This window comes from Plutella xylostella, chromosome 26 (genome assembly GCF_932276165.1).
Source record: "Plutella xylostella chromosome 26, ilPluXylo3.1, whole genome shotgun sequence".
In the NCBI taxonomy this organism is placed as follows: Eukaryota; Metazoa; Arthropoda; class Insecta; order Lepidoptera; family Plutellidae; genus Plutella; species Plutella xylostella.
Window position 1 is genome coordinate 2,625,631 of NC_064006.1, and position 19,725 is coordinate 2,645,355.

General features: G+C 36.5%; 1 protein-coding gene across 1 annotated transcript; it reads left to right on the forward strand.

The window, feature by feature from the left end:
* Positions 1 to 713: 713 nt before the first annotated feature.
* LOC105390186 lies at positions 714 to 17,971 on the forward strand. Its single transcript, XM_038111652.2, has 7 exons — positions 714 to 1,078; positions 7,463 to 7,735; positions 8,139 to 8,688; positions 9,095 to 9,284; positions 9,810 to 10,023; positions 12,129 to 12,256; positions 17,783 to 17,971. The coding sequence occupies exons 2-7, from the start codon at positions 7,474 to 7,476 to the stop codon at positions 17,861 to 17,863; spliced, it is 1,425 nt and encodes a 474-aa protein (XP_037967580.2). The 5' UTR covers positions 714 to 1,078; positions 7,463 to 7,473; the 3' UTR covers positions 17,864 to 17,971.
* The last annotated feature ends 1,754 nt before the right edge of the window (positions 17,972 to 19,725 follow it).

Below are 19,725 nucleotides of genomic sequence, written 5' to 3' on the forward strand. Positions count from 1 at the left end.
TCATACGCTTTGATATATTTTACAAATTATAATCATAATATGAGTATTTCCAATCACTTCAGCCAGGTTTATTTATTTATTTACACACACACATAACAGGAACACAAAACCCAAATCGTTACAATATTAATTTCACATATAGCACTCACTTTCATACTTCTCTCTAACATTCCCTTACATACATTCATCAGCGAACTCATTCTATCCACAAATATACATCACGTTTGAATACATACCTAAGTAAGTATACATAAATATTTAGGCAGGTACTTATACCTAATTATGAATACTTACAACATGTATTAAAATTGAGTATTTTATACATACCAAATAGAAATACAAGCACGGTGAGAACATTCAAAGTCTGATCTAAAAATGCCAATAGGAACCACAGGCCCTGGAGTTATCTAACGGTACAAAGTTAAGTAACGGTAACTACACAATATAATTTTCTTTTATTTTGGTCCTGCGAGCCTTGCGGTCATTGACTGTCGAATCACGCCCAACACGACACATCTATCCGTCCCATTCTATCGCGTACGTTCACCCCAAACGTTCTAAGAATAAAGAGAGATAGCAACAGTGAACGGTACTTCTTGATTTTCTTCTTGAGTTCACAGTCAAGGCCGAATGCACCTGGATTTCCATAGCCGAGGAAGACGGCTGTATAGAAAAGAAAGAGGCAGAACAGAATCTGCGGTTTTGTTTTAGACGAAAAGTGTGATTGGAGAGAGCTGACGTTGCGCTCAATTCGAAATTTAAAATTCAAAAAGTTTGCCGATTTATGAGTTTACATTCGGCCAGCAGCGAAATTGGGTGAAGTTTTTTTGATCTGTGGTAACACTTAAGTTTTTTTTTACTGGTGTTTGTGATGGTTGTCAGAACAGTTATTTAGCTACGTGGTTATATTATACCGGTATTCGAATTGAGTCATTGGACGTTTTTGCGGGCAGTTATTGTTGAAGTGAAGAAATGAGCTGACTCTAATACCTAGGTTTTATTTAAAAACAAAGACTGTGGGTGTTACGAATATTGAATTAGTTCCAAAGGAGTGGTTAATACCTACTTTGCTATACAGGTGAGTTTTACAATATTTTTATTGCTAACATTATGAAATATTAAAGTTTCACCGATCTTATAAAATTATTATTTTATTATAACTATTTCTCAAGGCAGGTAGGTTTTTTTATTAATTTAAATTGTATGTAGGTATATTGTATTCACCGTTTTTATTATAATAATACAAAACCTATATTTAAAGTTGTAAGTGGTTTTAAGGATGGTCCAAAGTAGACTAAACTATAGTAACTTATTATAGAAAGGGCATATCTTACCTCTTAAGTCTAATGTGTATGAAAGCGTAATTTAAACATATTATAGAATAGATATTCTTTATTTTTACACAAAAACATGGTCAAAATTACAAAAAACTTAATCTTACCCATATGTAAAATGGCGGCCTTATAGTTTAAAGGGATTTCTTTCAGGCAACCTTTGGGTGGAAGGATATTTCGATGCAAAGCGGTATTATTATTAATAATAAATGAACGATCATGTTAAATTTTGGACATAATTCTTGACGTTTTTACATCGCAGTAGTAACAATTAAGTAACTAAATAAAGTTAATAATTAGATCAACTATTAACCATATTTAAAATCACAGCACACAATAATAATCTTAAAAACTAGCAATTCAGTAAATAATTTGACCCAAATTCCTATGACAAGAAGTTGAGTCATAAGCGATATATTTTGCTTTACTGTTAGAATTCCTTTTAGCTGTCTCAGCGTTATCTGAATGATAATTATCTACTAATCACTTTTTATCTTTAGTCTACATCCAAAAACTTAGGTGTTATATCTGTCTGTAACTTCAGAACGGATGGACTGAGTTTAATATTTTACCGTGATTTGACCGAAGGTTTCTTTTAGCTATGTTCCATTTAAATCGGCGCAACCTATGCAAGATCATGCGTTTTTTGTTTATTTTAATGCTGTAAAATTAAGAGTACGTACTCTATCTATTCTATCGATCTATATTATGATACCTAATGATATAGGTATATCGCTTTATCATTTTGCGATTAGGGTCACACACAATCTCGTTTTTTTATAAACCAAATAAATAAAATTTACTGAGCAAAGCAACAGAGCGTAAACTGTAGGTATCGCTTTTGGTCGCACTAATCCGAATATTTCCCATCTTCTGTACTGGAACCATAGAATAACGAGTACTTGTACTTGTTATTCTATGCTGGAACTTACAAACCGATGCAACGCGTTGATCTCTTTTGTATGGCGCTTCTTCTGTTGGGGCATTGGGTGTAGTCGTAATGTCATTATTGTCCTTTAGGATTTTTGATGAAATAGTTTTATTCTTCCAATTATAGTTTTAATACAGTGTAATAAAAAAATATATTTTGATAGGTAAGCGAGTGTAAACATTTAAATAACTATAATAGTGTAAATTGTGTTACTACGTAAACAAGAAGATATCCGATTGTATTTCTTTATTGTTTTCCATGAAAAAACTGTGTTTTTTTCTGAAAGAGATTTCTATCAGCAATAAGGTTGGCATTTTATGTTTTCTTTTTTTTTGTTTTCGTTCAAATTCCGTGTATCTACATACAAGTTTACCTACTAAACAGAAGGCCTATAGCATAGTATAACAAGTACAGTAGCAATCGTTATTCTATGCATATAGGAAGGTTGTTTTACAATCCGAGTAATAAAAATAAAACTCAAATTTATGATGGTGCCTTGCAGCAGTAGCGTACGTGCCGCTAGGTGACATATCTCATTTGCCATAACAAATTTGCGCTTAGAACTATGCTAAATGCCAATTTCACCATAGTCGGTTAGAGCATAACCAGGAAATAGTGGTTAACTTTTGACACATCAGAATCTGTCATGAATTTTATATGGAGATGACGTATCCTAACTAATATTATAAATGCAAAAGTAACTGTGTCTGTCTGTCTGTCTGTTACTCTTTCACGCCAAAACTACTGAACGGATTTGAATGAAATTTGGTATACATATGGTCTAGACCCTGAGAAAGAACATAGGCTACTTTTTATCCCGGAATTCCCACGGGAAAACTTTTTAAGGCGAAGCGAAGCTCGCGGGAACAGCTAGTAATTTATAAATCAATCCCTGTTGGTTAGATAACCGACTATGGAGAAATTGGCACTAAAACTGCCTGCTTTAGACTTTTGATCGCACAGTTCGAACCATTAGGGATTCATCTTATATTTGGTATCGGTATACAGCTACTACAGTAAGATAATAATTATGATTTAAAAATCTTTCAACTTTGCTCTAAATTTAGCTGCCTCACTATACTAACTGACTCCTAAATAAAGGTAGGTAATTTAAAAATCCACTTTATTAGTACACTTTACTCTCAGAGTTCCAATATCCTTTATTTGACTACCTCCAATTAAAATCACGTCTTGAACAAAAGGCTACACCTGTTATGCAGACTAAAGCTAAGTAGCAGCAACATAATTACCTCATCTACATAAAGTTGCAGTGAGTTTGTTGTGCTCAAAGGCTTGAGCTGTGCGCGGGGTCAATGTACCAGGGGGTCACTCTATCAAACGATGATTCGAAGCGCTGCTGCGAGAGCCAGTACTCTATCTCGTTGTACACTCACGGGTAATGAAAAAGTTCCACTCACAAAAGGTCGACACCAAATGAATCTTTTTTTTTATATTTACGCTAATAGTGGGTAATATTCTGTTCTGATGCGCTGTTAAATGTACTTCATTATTGGAGGCGATGTCATTAAGCTAGTCTTTTCCGTTTAAAAGGAATACTTATGGTGCTATTTTCACTGGAACTTTTTCATTGCTCGTGATTGTATTGCACGTAATAATTTCACGATAGTATGTCTATCACGGGCTAACGTGGCAATACGCTTGTAAGATACTACACAAACATTATGGAAAAATAACAGTGCTATCGAATTACGCTAGCGATTTCAGTTGATAGCACTCGTGATCGAGGCCCAGCTCTCGTTCGTTTGTGTAGTATATGTAGAGTGACCCGCAGGTACAGGTTTGCTATGACGTCACGCGACCACTGACGTATTTTACCGGCACTTGACAGCCGGCCCGGCCGGGGTTATTAGAAAAAAAAACAGGTTGCAGGATGTTTCTGAGATCGTGATTGAGGTTTAATCTATGATTAATGATGGGATGAGATTTTTGATTGTGACTTGTGACACACAAGTAATTATGATCAAAGATACTGTTACCTACAGACAAGTAAAATGAGAAAATTACTAGGTATATTCAAATTCAAAATCAAAATTCAAAATCGTTTATTGTTCAATTATATCAATCGTACAAGTTGCAAGGGCCCCTGTACTAGGTGACAAACCTGTGTTACTGGGTACCCCGCCCATCCCTACATGACAACCATTTTATAATTGAACATTTTTACATAGGTACTTATTTCTAATTAAATGGTGTAAAGTACAGTACAGTATTACAAAGTTAGTAGGTATACTTAAACAAACAAAGGCTGCAAGCAAATAATGACACATTTACAGGTAGGTATTATTATGTTCTTAATAAGTAAGTTAGAAAATTAGTAGGGTCACAACTATATTTTTAAAATAGAGTTAACATGTATTTTATTTTATTATAAATAGGTAATTAATTTAAACATTACAAAAGTTTAAATGTAGAATGTGAATTCGTGTGTGTGTTTGTGTGTGTGTGTGTGTGTGTGTGTGTGTGTGTGTGGTGTGTGTGTGTAAGTTACTTAATAAAGAAATTAGATGTAAGCAGTAATCATTTACTAAAGTATTTAATTGACAAGTATAGACTCAGTATCATCATAATTCATCTTTAAGAGGATTCATGTAAGTTTACGCTTAACCTCAGGCATAGTTAAAGGATAAATCGGGCTTATTCGGTTAACCTTATTATAAAGGAAAGATGATAATGTAGGAAATTGTTTTTTTGCGAATTCGGTATTACATTTAGCTACTTGGCAAACAATGTCGTTCCTTCGTTTTAGCATATGACTGGGGTTAAATAGTAAAGTAGAGTGTTTTTTCAGCAAAGCTCTTAATATATACGTCTGTCGGGTTGTTAGGATATCAAGAGACGTGTGCAGTTCAAAAGTAGAAAATCTAATGGGCTTAAAAAACATAACCTTCAGTATACATCTTTGGGCTCTCTCTAATGTTATCAAATGAGTTTTTGCAGCACCGCCCCAGGCTGGAATACAATAGCTTAGTACAATATTTCTTCGGCGATAGAGGAGTTTTGGGTATTAGACATAGGTCCCAAAGCAGAAAATACTTCCCATAATCCCCTATCACCGAACATTTTTAGTCGGTTCATGTAGTGAACACCCTGTATAAGATACAGGTGATACGGCACTCGAGGCTTATTTCGAGCACACCAACGCATGATTATTTACCTATTTCGAATCTCTGATCATCTTTTTTCCCAACATTCCCCAGTGGGCTTCGATTCCTAGAAAAAATGTCATCGTGTTATTTGTGAAATGAGCGATTTCGCTTTTAATATTGATCAGTGAAACCTCCGAGCGGGACCGGTGGAGCGTGGGACGACATCTTTATTCATATATTTACTTTTAACTAGACGTCTCTTGCTACGCGTTTTTGTTAACTGAACTAAGTATATCAGATATCGTGAAGCGATAATAGATATTAATAGAATGTATTTATCCAACATAACTATAATTTACGTAAATCGCAAAACGAATATAGCATAATTATAATTATGTACAGTCGAACTATAAAGACCTGACATTAAGGACTGATTTTTCAATGGTTGGATAAACGTTATCTAAGGAATAAAATTGTTGCTGTCTCTGTTGTGATAGCATCAGAATTATTCCTCAGACAACGTTTATCTGACTATTGAAAAATCAGCCCTAAAGAGTGCGATTTTGCTAAGACTTTTTATCATTGTCAGTTATTTAACTACTTGGTAGGGATGGTGAACTTATTTGAAATTAAAAATTATAATTTACCACTTAAGAAAGTTCCTTGCATGAGTGACTCATTTAAAAGCTTTTATATAAATATTAATATTGTTGAAAAGGGTGAACAAAAGCAAATACATAATGTATAAGAAGTAAATAACTTGTGAATGTAAGTACGTATATGCTAACTCAAAGGTAAATGAACTGCAGAAAAACACAAATTATCACAGAGTTTGGTTCCGTTAGGTGTAAATCACAAGTAAACCATGAAGTGAACATGTTCAGTTTAACATTGAAAATAAATAGTTAGAACCGCATGGACACTTTTGTACCTTTTTAAAACCAAACTTCGCAGACAACTTCACATACAGGATGTTGCAAAAAGGGTATACTAATCCGAAACCAGCATATGCAGCATGTTATATCTAAGCCCGAAACTGAAATCAGAATTTTAAAATTCGCGATAAAAAATATTCACTCTCCATAGTAAAAAGTCACGTGACTAATTAAGTTTCTATGGAAAATGAAATCAGTTTTCAAGCCGCCCGCCCGAAGGCCTCTTACTAGGCTTAATGACTGGTGCCGAAGCAGCAACCGGGACCCACGGCTTAACGTGCCATCCGAAGCGTCCTGAAAAGAACCACTTGAAATCGGCACCCATCCAATGGCTGACCGTGCCAGTTGTTGCTTAACCTCAGTGATCAGTTACGATCACTGAAGCCAGCTCAACTACGGACGCTTCAAAAATGACATAAAGGTTATCTAATTAATTAAAAATATTTATTATTTATCATTTGAAGTACGGTAGGTATTACTAGGTATACTTCTTGTCTAGCCACTGCACCAAAATAACATAGGTAGGTCAGTATACACCTAGTTACACACCTAATATCTTGAATTTAATCTCGCTGTGTCGACAAACACTTAAAAACAACATCACATCAAATTTCCACTTTAGTTTCAGTCACGTCGTAAAAATGCATTATTTGCCAGAGTATTTTACAGCATATCCAAAGCGCATAAAGTTTAAATTGGTCTGCGAGGTTCCACGACGATCTGTATCCCCAAAGACCGATATTGGTAAATCAGTCTGAATTTCCATCTAACTTTTCCGATTTAAACTGTTTTGTGAATTCCACTTGGCGCGAAATTACCTGTAGTTTGTAAAGTACGATGTGTGGAATAGTTGTGTACTTTTATTTTAAAATGTAGGTAACTAACATATTTTTTGGGCGTAGATAGTATTTGTGTCAAGAAATATAGTTATTATTCATCGGGTCTTGTTACTGAATAAATAAATGTGCTTGAAGATTGTTTTCATTCCGAAAAATACAATGTTTTTTCTTAATTTTGTCCGGTAAATATCCCCATTGCTGGGGCACAGGTCTCCAATGTAGCAGTTTTAGGTCTTAGTCCATCACGCAGGCCCACTCCGTTAAATCTAAAATAATAAACAAAACCACTGACAAAAACTCTTCCCATCTATTCCAGACTGACCCAAAATGGCGAAGCTCAGTCTCATCCTAGTAGCAGTCTGCCAACTGCTCTCCCTACCTATCCTGGGCAGCAGAAGTGATGACGTCAGCCCTCTTCTGGACCTCGCGTCTTCGTTTCTACAGAACATGGGAGATGGAGGGAATAGTAATGGGCTAGGGGCGATAGGGGACATCGTCGGGACTCTCATGCAGGGCGATGGGGCCAAGAACTTAGGCGCGTTGCTGGGGCAGACGGGCAATGCTGGTAATGGAGCGGATTTGCTTTCTGGTGAGTCAGGGTTACTTACATATATTATCTATAAAGATTTTTGGATATTTTGGATATATTGATTTTAGTATCAATTTACAAGAGTTTCAGTTTACAAGAAATAAGCAGGTAAGTACATAGTTTAACTAAACGAAAGTTCTTACTTTCTTCATTTGGAGATAACTGTTTGTTTTTTCATCTTATTTATAAATAAACTATAATCTTATCCAGATCCATCTGTTTATTATGCACATGCGCATTACGTTTCTACGTACGACATAATTCATTCATACACAAATAAATGCAACCCAAAACAACCGAGACTCCAAGACACATACGTTTTAATTACCCACCCAGCCACCTACTTACCAACCATTTCTAATTAGCGTTCCACCGCAACTGAACCTACAATTACACCTTCCAGGCATTGGCAGTCTGCTCGGTAGCCAGAACGGCCAGCTCGACCCCTCATTAGTGGGCTCCATGATCTCAATGTTCGCGCAACAAATGACAAACAACGAGGAACAGAAACCGGCGAGACAGAAGAGAGAGCAACAAACCCCAGATATGAACCTTGATGGAATTCTCGGTCTTGCATCCAGCTTTTTGGGCAACAAGAACTCTGCAGACATGCTGCCTCTGATTATGAATACTATCAGCTCATTCTCAGCTCCTGAAGCGAAGAAGCGCGCCCATGACCACGCTGATCACGCGACTTTCCTTCCTCCGTTCCTAGAAAAGATCCACCTGTATTGGGACCTGTTTATTAACTCTGAACTCGGGAAGACAGTCTGGCAGAAGTCTGGACTGCAAAAGGCGTTGAAGGCGTTTACTGGGCCGGATGGGAAATTGAGTTTTGAGCTGATGATGAAGAACTTTGAGAACCACTCGTTCAGACGACACTGGATCAAGGCTGCAGCCAAGTATCTGACAGATACGGTAGTGCATATTGCCAAGCCAGAGGTTTATCAAAGGTTAGTTTAAAAACGCTGACCAGCAATTTTTTTATTAGCTTTGTGTCGCATTATATTATTAAATCGCAATTTATTCCGTATTTATTTTATGTAGTACTCGTATGTGTGTATTCTCTTATCCGGGTCACTTGATTGAAGGCTGATGGAAGCAATTAATTTTCCAGTCGTAAATTCTGCTAATTTTATGGTTATTCAGCCGCTTATAATTCCTTAACTATAACTTGTAAAACGCATGGAAGTACGTAAGTACTACAAGTACAGTATTACTTCCATGGTAAAACGTAAAACGATATCCAATCAAATAGCTTACCAGGCTAATGTTATGTAAAACGAAATACAACAAATATGTAGCTTACCAGGCATTCAGTCATATACTTTACTTAATGATCCAATATTTTCATTCCAGATATATAACATCAGCAGAATACCTGATCAACGGTTTCCTGGACTCCCAGGGGTTGCCTAAGAGTACACACTTCAACGTGAAGAGACCAGAGAAGTCTATCACAGTGCTGCTGAACCACACCCTCAAGCAATACCTGGATATGGACACCGATGTGTCGGGATATGTCTCGTCTGCTATGGCTTATTTGAAGGTAAGTCTAAACCTCGAAAAACGCTAATAATGCACCTGGCCGATCTATTTTTGAAAAGCTGGCTCGTCATATTAGGTGTATGAACCGATTGTCGGTACTTTTCAGTTTAAGATGCACGCAATTTTTATGTCACGTCAATATTACCTAATTTAATTCGATGAAGTTCCTGAACAATACTAATTTATTGGCTGAACTACCATGATTGCGCAGTATGTGGTCAGTAACTTACCACTTTATCATTAGGAAACAGTCATCCCCCGGTGGAAACAGACTTTTCCTAAGGAGCGTCATTTCACTCATTAGTTTACCCTCATCACCTCACTTACTACTAGCTACCTTTCCAAGGTCATCCCCGACCCGAGAGGCGTACTTTAATACGTTGTGAACGCATTAGCTGTTTAAATACACAGACTTTTCGGCCTGTTAGCTGCCTAGGCGCTAATTACCCTCAAAAACAATACAATTTCAATAACTACCGATTTCCCGTCAAACAATAATTAAATAACCCTCCAAACCCCCTTACAGCAAATCCTCAAAATGGCGCAATCCGTGACCCAGTCCATCAGCAGCCGCGGCGACTACAACGCCCTAGCCGACCGTCTCACAGACACCCTCAACCTGGAGGTCATTGAACCCGTGCTGCGCGTGCACCGCGCGTATCGCCACGCGGTAGAAGCGCCTCAGTGCAGGGAGCATCTGATGTGCCTGGTGAATCAACATCCTGACAGCGAGAAGCAGAGTGAGTTTACCGTCTTCCTTTTGGGTGATAAAAAGGTGATAGAATGAAATAATCCTAATCAAATTGAAAGAATATGGATAAAGTGTTCACCACGCTGTCATCTCATGTATGTCATGAACAAAGTCCTTGCATGAACTAGCATCCTGACAGCGAGAACAGCGTGAGTCTCTGGGTTTGGATACAGGTGGGCTGTTAACCAAAAAAAAGCTGAGAAAATCACAGAATCCTCATCAAATTAAAAGACTCCAGCTTTTCCTTACCGTATTCGTGACAAATACTCACAACGTAATACGAACAACGTAAGCACTTACCTATTACTTCCATGCAAATACTATAGCCGAGCTACCGTTTCTCACCAAGGCGAAAGGATTAGCCAATCTTATTTTATTATCAGCCTTTGTTAAAGGAGATCATCTTGAACTTTATGGCCCGTATATTATTACAGAACTTATTATAAAGTCGTAACTAGATATTACTTTAAACAAGACATTAACCACACCTGCCCGGGGCGAGAACTATAAAGTTTTCTAACAATTTCCTTGACAATACAAATACTTTGTGAAAATATAAATGTTATTGTAGCTAGGGGTTGGGCCTACTACGGGTTTTCGATAGGTGCGTTCCCGTAACGTAACCGGTCCCAATGTAATTCAAGTAGGCGTAAACTATCCTATTATAATCTTTAGGCTACACTCTAGTACTTAGAGCAGACACCTGTGTGTAATTGCCTGACTCAGTCGGGAATCAAACCCGAGGCATTCTGCGTACCTATCAATCCTACTTTTTAATACCTACATATAATAAACTTGAAAGATTCTAAGTGGACTACTTTGTCACGGGAAACCTTTTTAAGATTGAGGGACAAGTCAGTTAGTATATTAAAGGTACCTAAAGAACCGCTGGACCGGAAGGTACCTAATACGTTATGGATAACTAAGGTACGGGTAGTTAATTCGGAGTAGCCCCCTCAACCCGAGGCGTGGGCATTCATTCTTCTGGACTTTGTTTAATGGAACAATTTGAAATATCCGCCGTTGTATCTACGAACATAAATAATAAACAAAGATATAACGGGAATCCTAGTAATGGCTGTTGTTAATGTTTACAGCTTGTCGTTGTCTCAATTTTTATGTCCATTAAGATTCTAAGAAATTAATTATAGGAGTGGAGAAAATTGTGATGTTCTGAACTAATTAGCCACCTACAGGGGGGTCACTCTATATGACGAAAAACTTACCCACAAATTCATAGACAGTATTGTAAATTTACAATATGGTTAAAATTGACTTTGAAACACAGGAGTTTCGACTCTTTACGTCAATTTAAAAGTTGAAATTCGTTTATCACAACGTCAATTTGAAACCTATTGTGAACTGTCAAAAAGCTCTATGAATTTAGGGGTAAGTTTGGGAGCGTTGCTGCGCGGGCCACGACTCTGTCTGGTTGTTTTAAAAGAGCCGACACAACAGCTCTCTCTAATTTCGTTCTAATTTCCTCAGTATAGAGTAACCCTCCAGTGCTTTGTAAGCCTGTGTAGGTGGTATGTAGGCGGTTACTGGATGGCAACTAACCAGCTCTATCCTCGGGAACGGTGGGTGTTAACTCATTATTATGGTCTTGTCGTATGCACAAGAATTATAATTTAGGTACGAAAATTTCATACTTACGTGACTTGGTAATAGGTACTTTTAGGTAGTTAGAGCCACAGATATAATATCATGAACATGACTACTTTTGGTAGATAGGTACTAGCCTGACTGACTGGATGAAGAGAAGGAATTGTAATTAAATTTAAATTGTGTTGTGGACCTACAACATTACGATGAAAATATCACCGGGGTAAAAAAGACCTTTTTTAGATAGATAGAGTACTCTTTATTTGTACACCAAGAAATAATTATCAATTTTACATAGACACGATTAACTAGGGTATAAAAGGCGGTCTTATCGCTTATAGCGATCTCTTCAGAAAACATTTGGATGGATGGACTAGAGATACAAAAGTGGTACAGTGTACTGTTTTTACAACTCCTAACGACAAATAAATCTATGTTCTTGTAACGAAACTCAAGGCACTATCCTCAATGACGTCATTTCCTCTGCAGGCATGCCCGGCTTTAAGGCTGGTCTCACCAAGCTGAGCAGTATCGTGGCGTCAGCCGCTTTGAGCTTCCAAAATGGAGGAGGTTTCTGGGACCTCTACAATGCCATTCAGAATGATGTCAACTGTGAGGTAAGAATAGAAGATATATGACATATTTCATTTAAAAAAACTAAAATAAGTGAAATACATCACACATCATGATCCATCACGTTCCCACTGCTGGGGCACGGGTCTCCTACTTCCAATGAAGTAAGGGTTTAGGCTTAGTCCACAAGTGAAATACAGCTTCTACTGATTAGCATGCTTCTTCTTATAGTGTCGGTGAAATGGTTAGCTGGTCAGATTAGGAGCATTTGCTGAGTTTCCAGGGTACACTGGACGTATACATACCTACATAATTATAACAAAGAACTGTTGATAGCATGTATTGTAATTGTAAACGACACTACTAAACCACACCACTGTGGTGTCGTCATTGAACTAATAATATTACTAACTTATTTAGTCTTTCACATTTTTTTATGTAACCACACTGCTACCGACCAGGAGCTCAATTCCGGAGGTTCAGGGATAAATGTCAGAACCGAGATATATCTCAGTTTGAAATCTACCCTAACATGTCAGCTTCAAATCTCGGAACTAGGCTCAAACCGTATTCTCGCGGTACAAGGAGATACATTCACGACCTAGATAGAACTTCATACCCGAAAAGACGTTCGGTTTCCATCGATTCAATTTTATATAATCGATAAATATATTATTTATTCTTTTCGTTAAAATAACGGCAGTTTTCAATAAAAAAATATCCAAAACCAATAACGCTAATGAAAAGCAGTCAAAACAAACAAGGATTTTAATGTAATCGATAGTTTTATGCTTTTATAATTTACATTTACATCATGATAGTTTAGAAAAAAGAAACGCAATTGACACGACTTACTTAGTATTTTTTACTCTGTGGTCAAGACTGGTAGAGAGTATAGTATTCTGTGAACAAGTCTGTCAAAGCAAATAAACGTTGAAAGTTGAATTTCGTTTTCGTTTCGGTTCGGGAAATTTTATTCATTTCATCATTTTCATCCGAATAATTTAACTTATTCCTATAGCGCGTAGTTACGTAGTTGAAAGTAGTCAAATTAGTAAGTACTTATGTACATACCTTAGTTTTGATGTCGATGGAATGTGTGGCTACAAGCGGATCCAAAGCGTTTATGAGGTCAGTCGCTAATGCCTTCGAAAGTCGATATGACTTTTTAAGAGGAGAGTATAGCACTTGCTCGTCCGTACAAAAAGAGAAAACGTTTTACTACCTCTAAATATTATCCAATTTCCATGATTTTTTAGTATGTAATTAACACAAGAAATAACTAGGTTTATAGCTTTTTCTTTTTTCGATTTTTTTTATAGGATCAAAGTTATAGGCACCTCAAATAAGGTAATTTTAGTGTGCCAAGCCGTTGGTTGAACAATAAAAATGAATTTTTTAAAAAAAAGCGAAACCTATAAACCTAGAATATATTATGCTGAAGCGATTGACACCAAAATCTAAAAGATTGGTTGATATTTAGTTAGTGTAAAACGTTTTCTCCCGAAACTAGAATTTCATTATGAAAAGTACCTATTGTCAGTCGCGTGCTGCAGTGCATCTCTATCGCACCCGTTCCCGGGGCATGAGAGCGCAAGTGATAACAAATCTTTTCCTAAATACCTATTTCGCTAGAATCGCGAAGGTATACTCTCCTCTTAAAGTCCGCATCTCCCACGTCCATAGGATCTACTCGCCATGCAGCTCGCCGGCGAGGGGCCGCCACAGCAGCTTCAGCTGCCTCGACAAGCTCCGGGATAAAATTCGCCAAGAATTCATCCATCGTGTGAGAAATATCGAGTCCGTAGTCCGTTTATGCCAAAGATCGTCACAGTTGGAATCAAATCTTAAGTCCGTTATACGTAGCCAAGTCAAATTATTCAATAAAATCATAAAATATCACTGCAGACACCCCAAACAATTACAACAAAACAACCGCAAAGTGACGTAAAAAACATCAATAGGTTGTCAATTTGTCAGTCTCACAAGGGAGAATGACATCTCGGCTGCTCATGACCACCTGAGACATTTGTGGAAATTTCGGTGCTTTTGCGGGTGAGATTTTGATGTTTCGAGATCACTAGAATAGCATTTTTCAATTTTCTACCGAGATAAACGTCATCTAGGCATCCGAGATGAATCTCGGAACCTCCGGAATTGAGCTCCTGGAGCTCAATTCCGGAGGTTCCGAGATTATTGAAAAATGCTATTCTAGTGATCTCGAAACATCAAAATCTCACCCGCAAAAGCACCGAAATTTCCACAAATGTCTCAGGTGGTCATGAGCAGCCGAGATGTCATTCTCCCTTGTGAGACTGACAAATTGACAACCTATTGATGTTTTTTACGTCACTTTGCGGTTGTTTTGTTGTAATTGTTTGGGGTGTCTGCAGTGATATTTTATGATTTTATTGAATAATTTGACTTGGCTACGTATAACGGACTTAAGATTTGATTCCAACTGTGACGATCTTTGGCATAAACGGACTACGGACTCGATATTTCTCACACGATGGATGAATTCTTGGCGAATTTTATCCCGGAGCTTGTCGAGGCAGCTGAAGCTGCTGTGGCGGCCCCTCGCCGGCGAGCTGCATGGCGAGTAGATCCTATGGACGTGGGAGATGCGGACTTTAAGAGGAGAGTATACCTTCGCGATTCTAGCGAAATAGGTATTTAGGAAAAGATTTGTTATCACTTGCGCTCTCATGCCCCGGGAACGGGTGCGATAGAGATGCACTGCAGCACGCGACTGACAATAGGTACTTTTCATAATGAAATTCTAGTTTCGGGAGAAAACGTTTTACACTAACTAAATATCAACCAATCTTTTAGATTTTGGTGTCAATCGCTTCAGCATAATATATTCTAGGTTTATAGGTTTCGCTTTTTTTTAAAAAATTCATTTTTATTGTTCAACCAACGGCTTGGCACACTAAAATTACCTTATTTGAGGTGCCTATAACTTTGATCCTATAAAAAAAATCGAAAAAAGAAAAAGCTATAAACCTAGTTATTTCTTGTGTTAATTACATACTAAAAAATCATGGAAATTGGATAATATTTAGAGGTAGTAAAACGTTTTCTCTTTTTGTACGGACGAGCAAGTGCTATACTCTCCTCTTAAAAAGTCATATCGACTTTCGAAGGCATTAGCGACTGACCTCATAAACGCTTTGGATCCGCTTGTAGCCACACATTCCATCGACATCAAAACTAAGGTATGTACATAAGTACTTACTAATTTGACTACTTTCAACTACGTAACTACGCGCTATAGGAATAAGTTAAATTATTCGGATGAAAATGATGAAATGAATAAAATTTCCCGAACCGAAACGAAAACGAAATTCAACTTTCAACGTTTATTTGCTTTGACAGACTTGTTCACAGAATACTATACTCTCTACCAGTCTTGACCACAGAGTAAAAAATACTAAGTAAGTCGTGTCAATTGCGTTTCTTTTTTCTAAACTATCATGATGTAAATGTAAATTATAAAAGCATAAAACTATCGATTACATTAAAATCCTTGTTTGTTTTGACTGCTTTTCATTAGCGTTATTGGTTTTGGATATTTTTTTATTGAAAACTGCCGTTATTTTAACGAAAAGAATAAATAATATATTTATCGATTATATAAAATTGAATCGATGGAAACCGAACGTCTTTTCGGGTATGAAGTTCTATCTAGGTCGTGAATGTATCTCCTTGTACCGCGAGAATACGGTTTGAGCCTAGTTCCGAGATTTGAAGCTGACATGTTAGGGTAGATTTCAAACTGAGATATATCTCGGTTCTGACATTTATCCCTGAACCTCCGGAATTGAGCTCCAGAGATGCAATGTGTTACTTATATGAAAAAAACAATTCAATATGTGTCAATTTGAGATTTGTATTTAGAACAACATTACGGTGGTGAGGTTACCAAAAAAAATGTGAACGACATCACAGTGGTGTTGATACGTCACTCGGGGAGGCAGTTCTTTCGTAAGTTACGCTCACAGAGTACATTAATTATTCTGAGAATAGAGCTATCAGTCACACGATGATATCAGCGCCAGCTGTAGATGTGCCCAGGAACTAAATTTCATATATGTATATATAGCACTAATGGTAATACATAGGTATTTTGATTTATTTCTAGCTATTTGTATTTATTAAATACCTACGTGAATAAAATAACGGGGATAAATTAATACATCAGGATAAGGTTTTCGACATTTATTTCTTTTTTTATTATTCTCCACACATAACATTCCACCAATAGCATTGGTCCATTTTCTGAATCTTCCAGCATCCTTATCAGGATTGGGGAACCTATGTAAGGTACTGGTGGTTTCACCTGCAATAAAAACATTTATATTTAACCAGCATGACGGAGAGCCGTGGTGGCGTAATGGATACGGCCTCGTCCTCTCAATCGAGAGGCTGTGGGTTCAAATCCTGGCCTGTACCAATGATATGGAGTTCATAGTTTAATGCCGCGCGGGATACTGGTTTCTACTCTTGGTTTCGCTTGAGCGTCGATGAACTACGAACGCGATCCATTACGGTATCGCCGAGTTGCTATGAAACTTTAATTTTATAATTTTATTATTGATGTAATGTTCTGATATGGGCTTTATACACCCGAAATAAATGACTATTTATTTATTTATTTATTTAATACGGTATCAGGTCCATTCTTTTGGCAACCGAGTTGTACATAGCTTGATAAGCCGCCACTAAGCACCAATCCTTCAGCTAGATTACATCAAACTTAATTTTACGACGGTAGACACAACACTCGTCCAAAGTCGGAACATTAATTAGTGAATATAGGTACTTACGTTTTTCATTCTGGTCACAACGAATAAAACACTTATGTTTCGACGCCATTGTACAAAATCCAAATCAAAAGGCAAATCAAGGTCAATTATAGTACTCGCAAAGGTCAGAAGGTGAGGAGGCAAATCAGAGTCCACGAAAAAGCTAGAGTTGTCGATAAAATCACAAAAATCCGAAAAAGTTATTTGTATTATGGCGGCCGTAATAACAAATAACGTTCCGTATTATGCACACATAGCGTGAATGACATATACACACTGAAATATTTTGTAGTATGCAAATTCTATATTTTTTAAACATATTGATGTCAGTATTAGTAATATAAATATATATGTAATGTTTTATTTTATTAAATTTTCGTGAATGACTAGATACTAAAATATTTAATAACTATTATTGCAGTTGAATTTGACGTAATATTTTGACTGTAAAGAAACGTACCATTGCCGGAGTTTTAATAATTACCAGTATTAAAAATAAATAATAGTAAAATAATGTTGCCAGATATTATTTGAACTCAATTATCATTATTATAATTCTCATTACAGCGCCATCTATAGATGTGCCAACAAACAAAAAATTAGAGCTTGAAAAATAAGATTGACATTTTGTATTAGCTGAAAAGCCCATGGTTACGCTCCTAATAGGTATGTGCCGAGGACTGTCCATTTACTTTGGGTAGGTACTACCTATTGCAGAATTCCTAACCCCTGAAATATCTATATCCGTTCTGTTTTCAGGCGAAATACCCGGCCGACTGTGCAGCCTTCCACGAACACGAGCTAAAGGTCACCACCGAAGTATACCACAGTGAGCTGTAGACACATAATCTCTTGATTTAAAACTATAACATAATCTCTTCAAATAAAATTATAGATAAAAATGTAAAGGTCGACACTGACGATGCGTCAATGAAATGCATTTGGGATCCTTAGGGATTGTTTCACAATGTCTGGATAATGGGTACCTATGGGATAAAAGACATGTAATTTACACGTGTAATCTACACGTTTTAGACAGGGACAGGTATTTTAATCCCATAGGTAGCCATTAGCCAGACATTATGAAACAGTGCCCTTTAGTCCAGTCAATAAATGACGAAAAATGAGGTGTAGAGTGCGTGAGCAGGTAACTAAGCGATTCCTTCAGGAAATTGTTCAGGGGGTTTAGTTTGTTAACATACCAAAAGTCCTGACTCCTAGGTGATGAGCGGGGGGGAGGAGAGGGGGGTAAAGGTACGAATTTTTGGTTTTTCGCTTATATCTCGAAAATGGTGCATCGCAGAGAAATATTTTCAAGGCATAAAATGGAGTTCGTTAAATTACCTAAAACTTTTATACCATATGTATTTTTCTAATTCCTAACCGTTCTCGAGTTATTACCCTCGGAAAAAGTTAAAATTTACAAGAAAAATCTATTCAAGTCAAAACATTCATAAACATTGCATCATATTTTCTAAACCGATTCATAAACGAAAAAAATGAATAGGAAAGAAGTTGTAGATTTTCAAATTCCCTTTTAGAATATACATATATAGATATGCTAGTTAATGTCCAACCCGTCTAAAGTTACAGCTATTTTACTTACACTTAAGCTCACTAACTCGGTGAGTTATGTCAGTAACTTTAGCAAAATGCAAGTTTAAAATAGCTGTAACTTTAGGCGGGTTGGACATTAACCAGCATATCTATATATATTCTAAAAGGAAATTTAAAAATCTACAACTTCTTTTCTATTCATTTTTTTCATTTATGAATCGGTTTAGAAAATATGATGCAATGTTTATGAATGTTTTGACTTGAATAGATTTTTCTTGTAAATTTTAACTTTTTCCGAGGGAAATAACTCGAAAACGGTTAGGAATTAGAAAAATACATATGATATAAAAGATTTAGATAATTTAAAGAACTCCATTTTATGCTTTGAAAATATTTCTCTGCGTTGCACCTTTTTCGAGATATAAGCGAAAAACCAAAAATTTGTACCTTTACCCCCCTCTCCTCCCCCCCGCTCAACATCTAGGAGTCAGGACTTTTGGTATGTTAACAACCTAAGCCCCCTGAACAAGTTTCTGAAGGAATCGCTTAGTTACCTGCTCACGCACTCTACACCTCATTCCTTGACTGGACTACTTAGAAGGTTGACATCCTTTATAAGACAGATAGATCGTTAGAACCAAACTCTATTTTTTATGCTTTCTCAAATAAAGTTAAATCATATTTTTTTTTAAAGCAGCCTATGCAAGTATTGTTGATGTTTTGATTTAAAAAATATTAAGGTATTTTGGCATCATATCAGATGACTGACATAATGCAAATGTAATACGATCTACTTTTAAGTAGGTACTTATGCTTCATAATAATACTAGGTACATGCTAGCATTTAAAAGACGTGATTTTTATAGTATATTTTATTGACTATAGTTTTAGTAATACATAGATCTTAGTTAGCTCTTATACAGTCTTAACACAAAATTGATATGATTTCTTCACTTTTAGTTTCTTTTTGAGCTTCTCTAATAATAATTTCATTTCAAATTTTAACAAATTTTCTTTAATTTTGTGTTTGATTGTACTTAAAGTGGTCTTATAATTTATTATTAAGAATGTATCATTATTATGCTGGAATTTGGTGCTAAAATTCTTATAATTGCACAGAAATGCAATTCTTATGTTAGGTATTC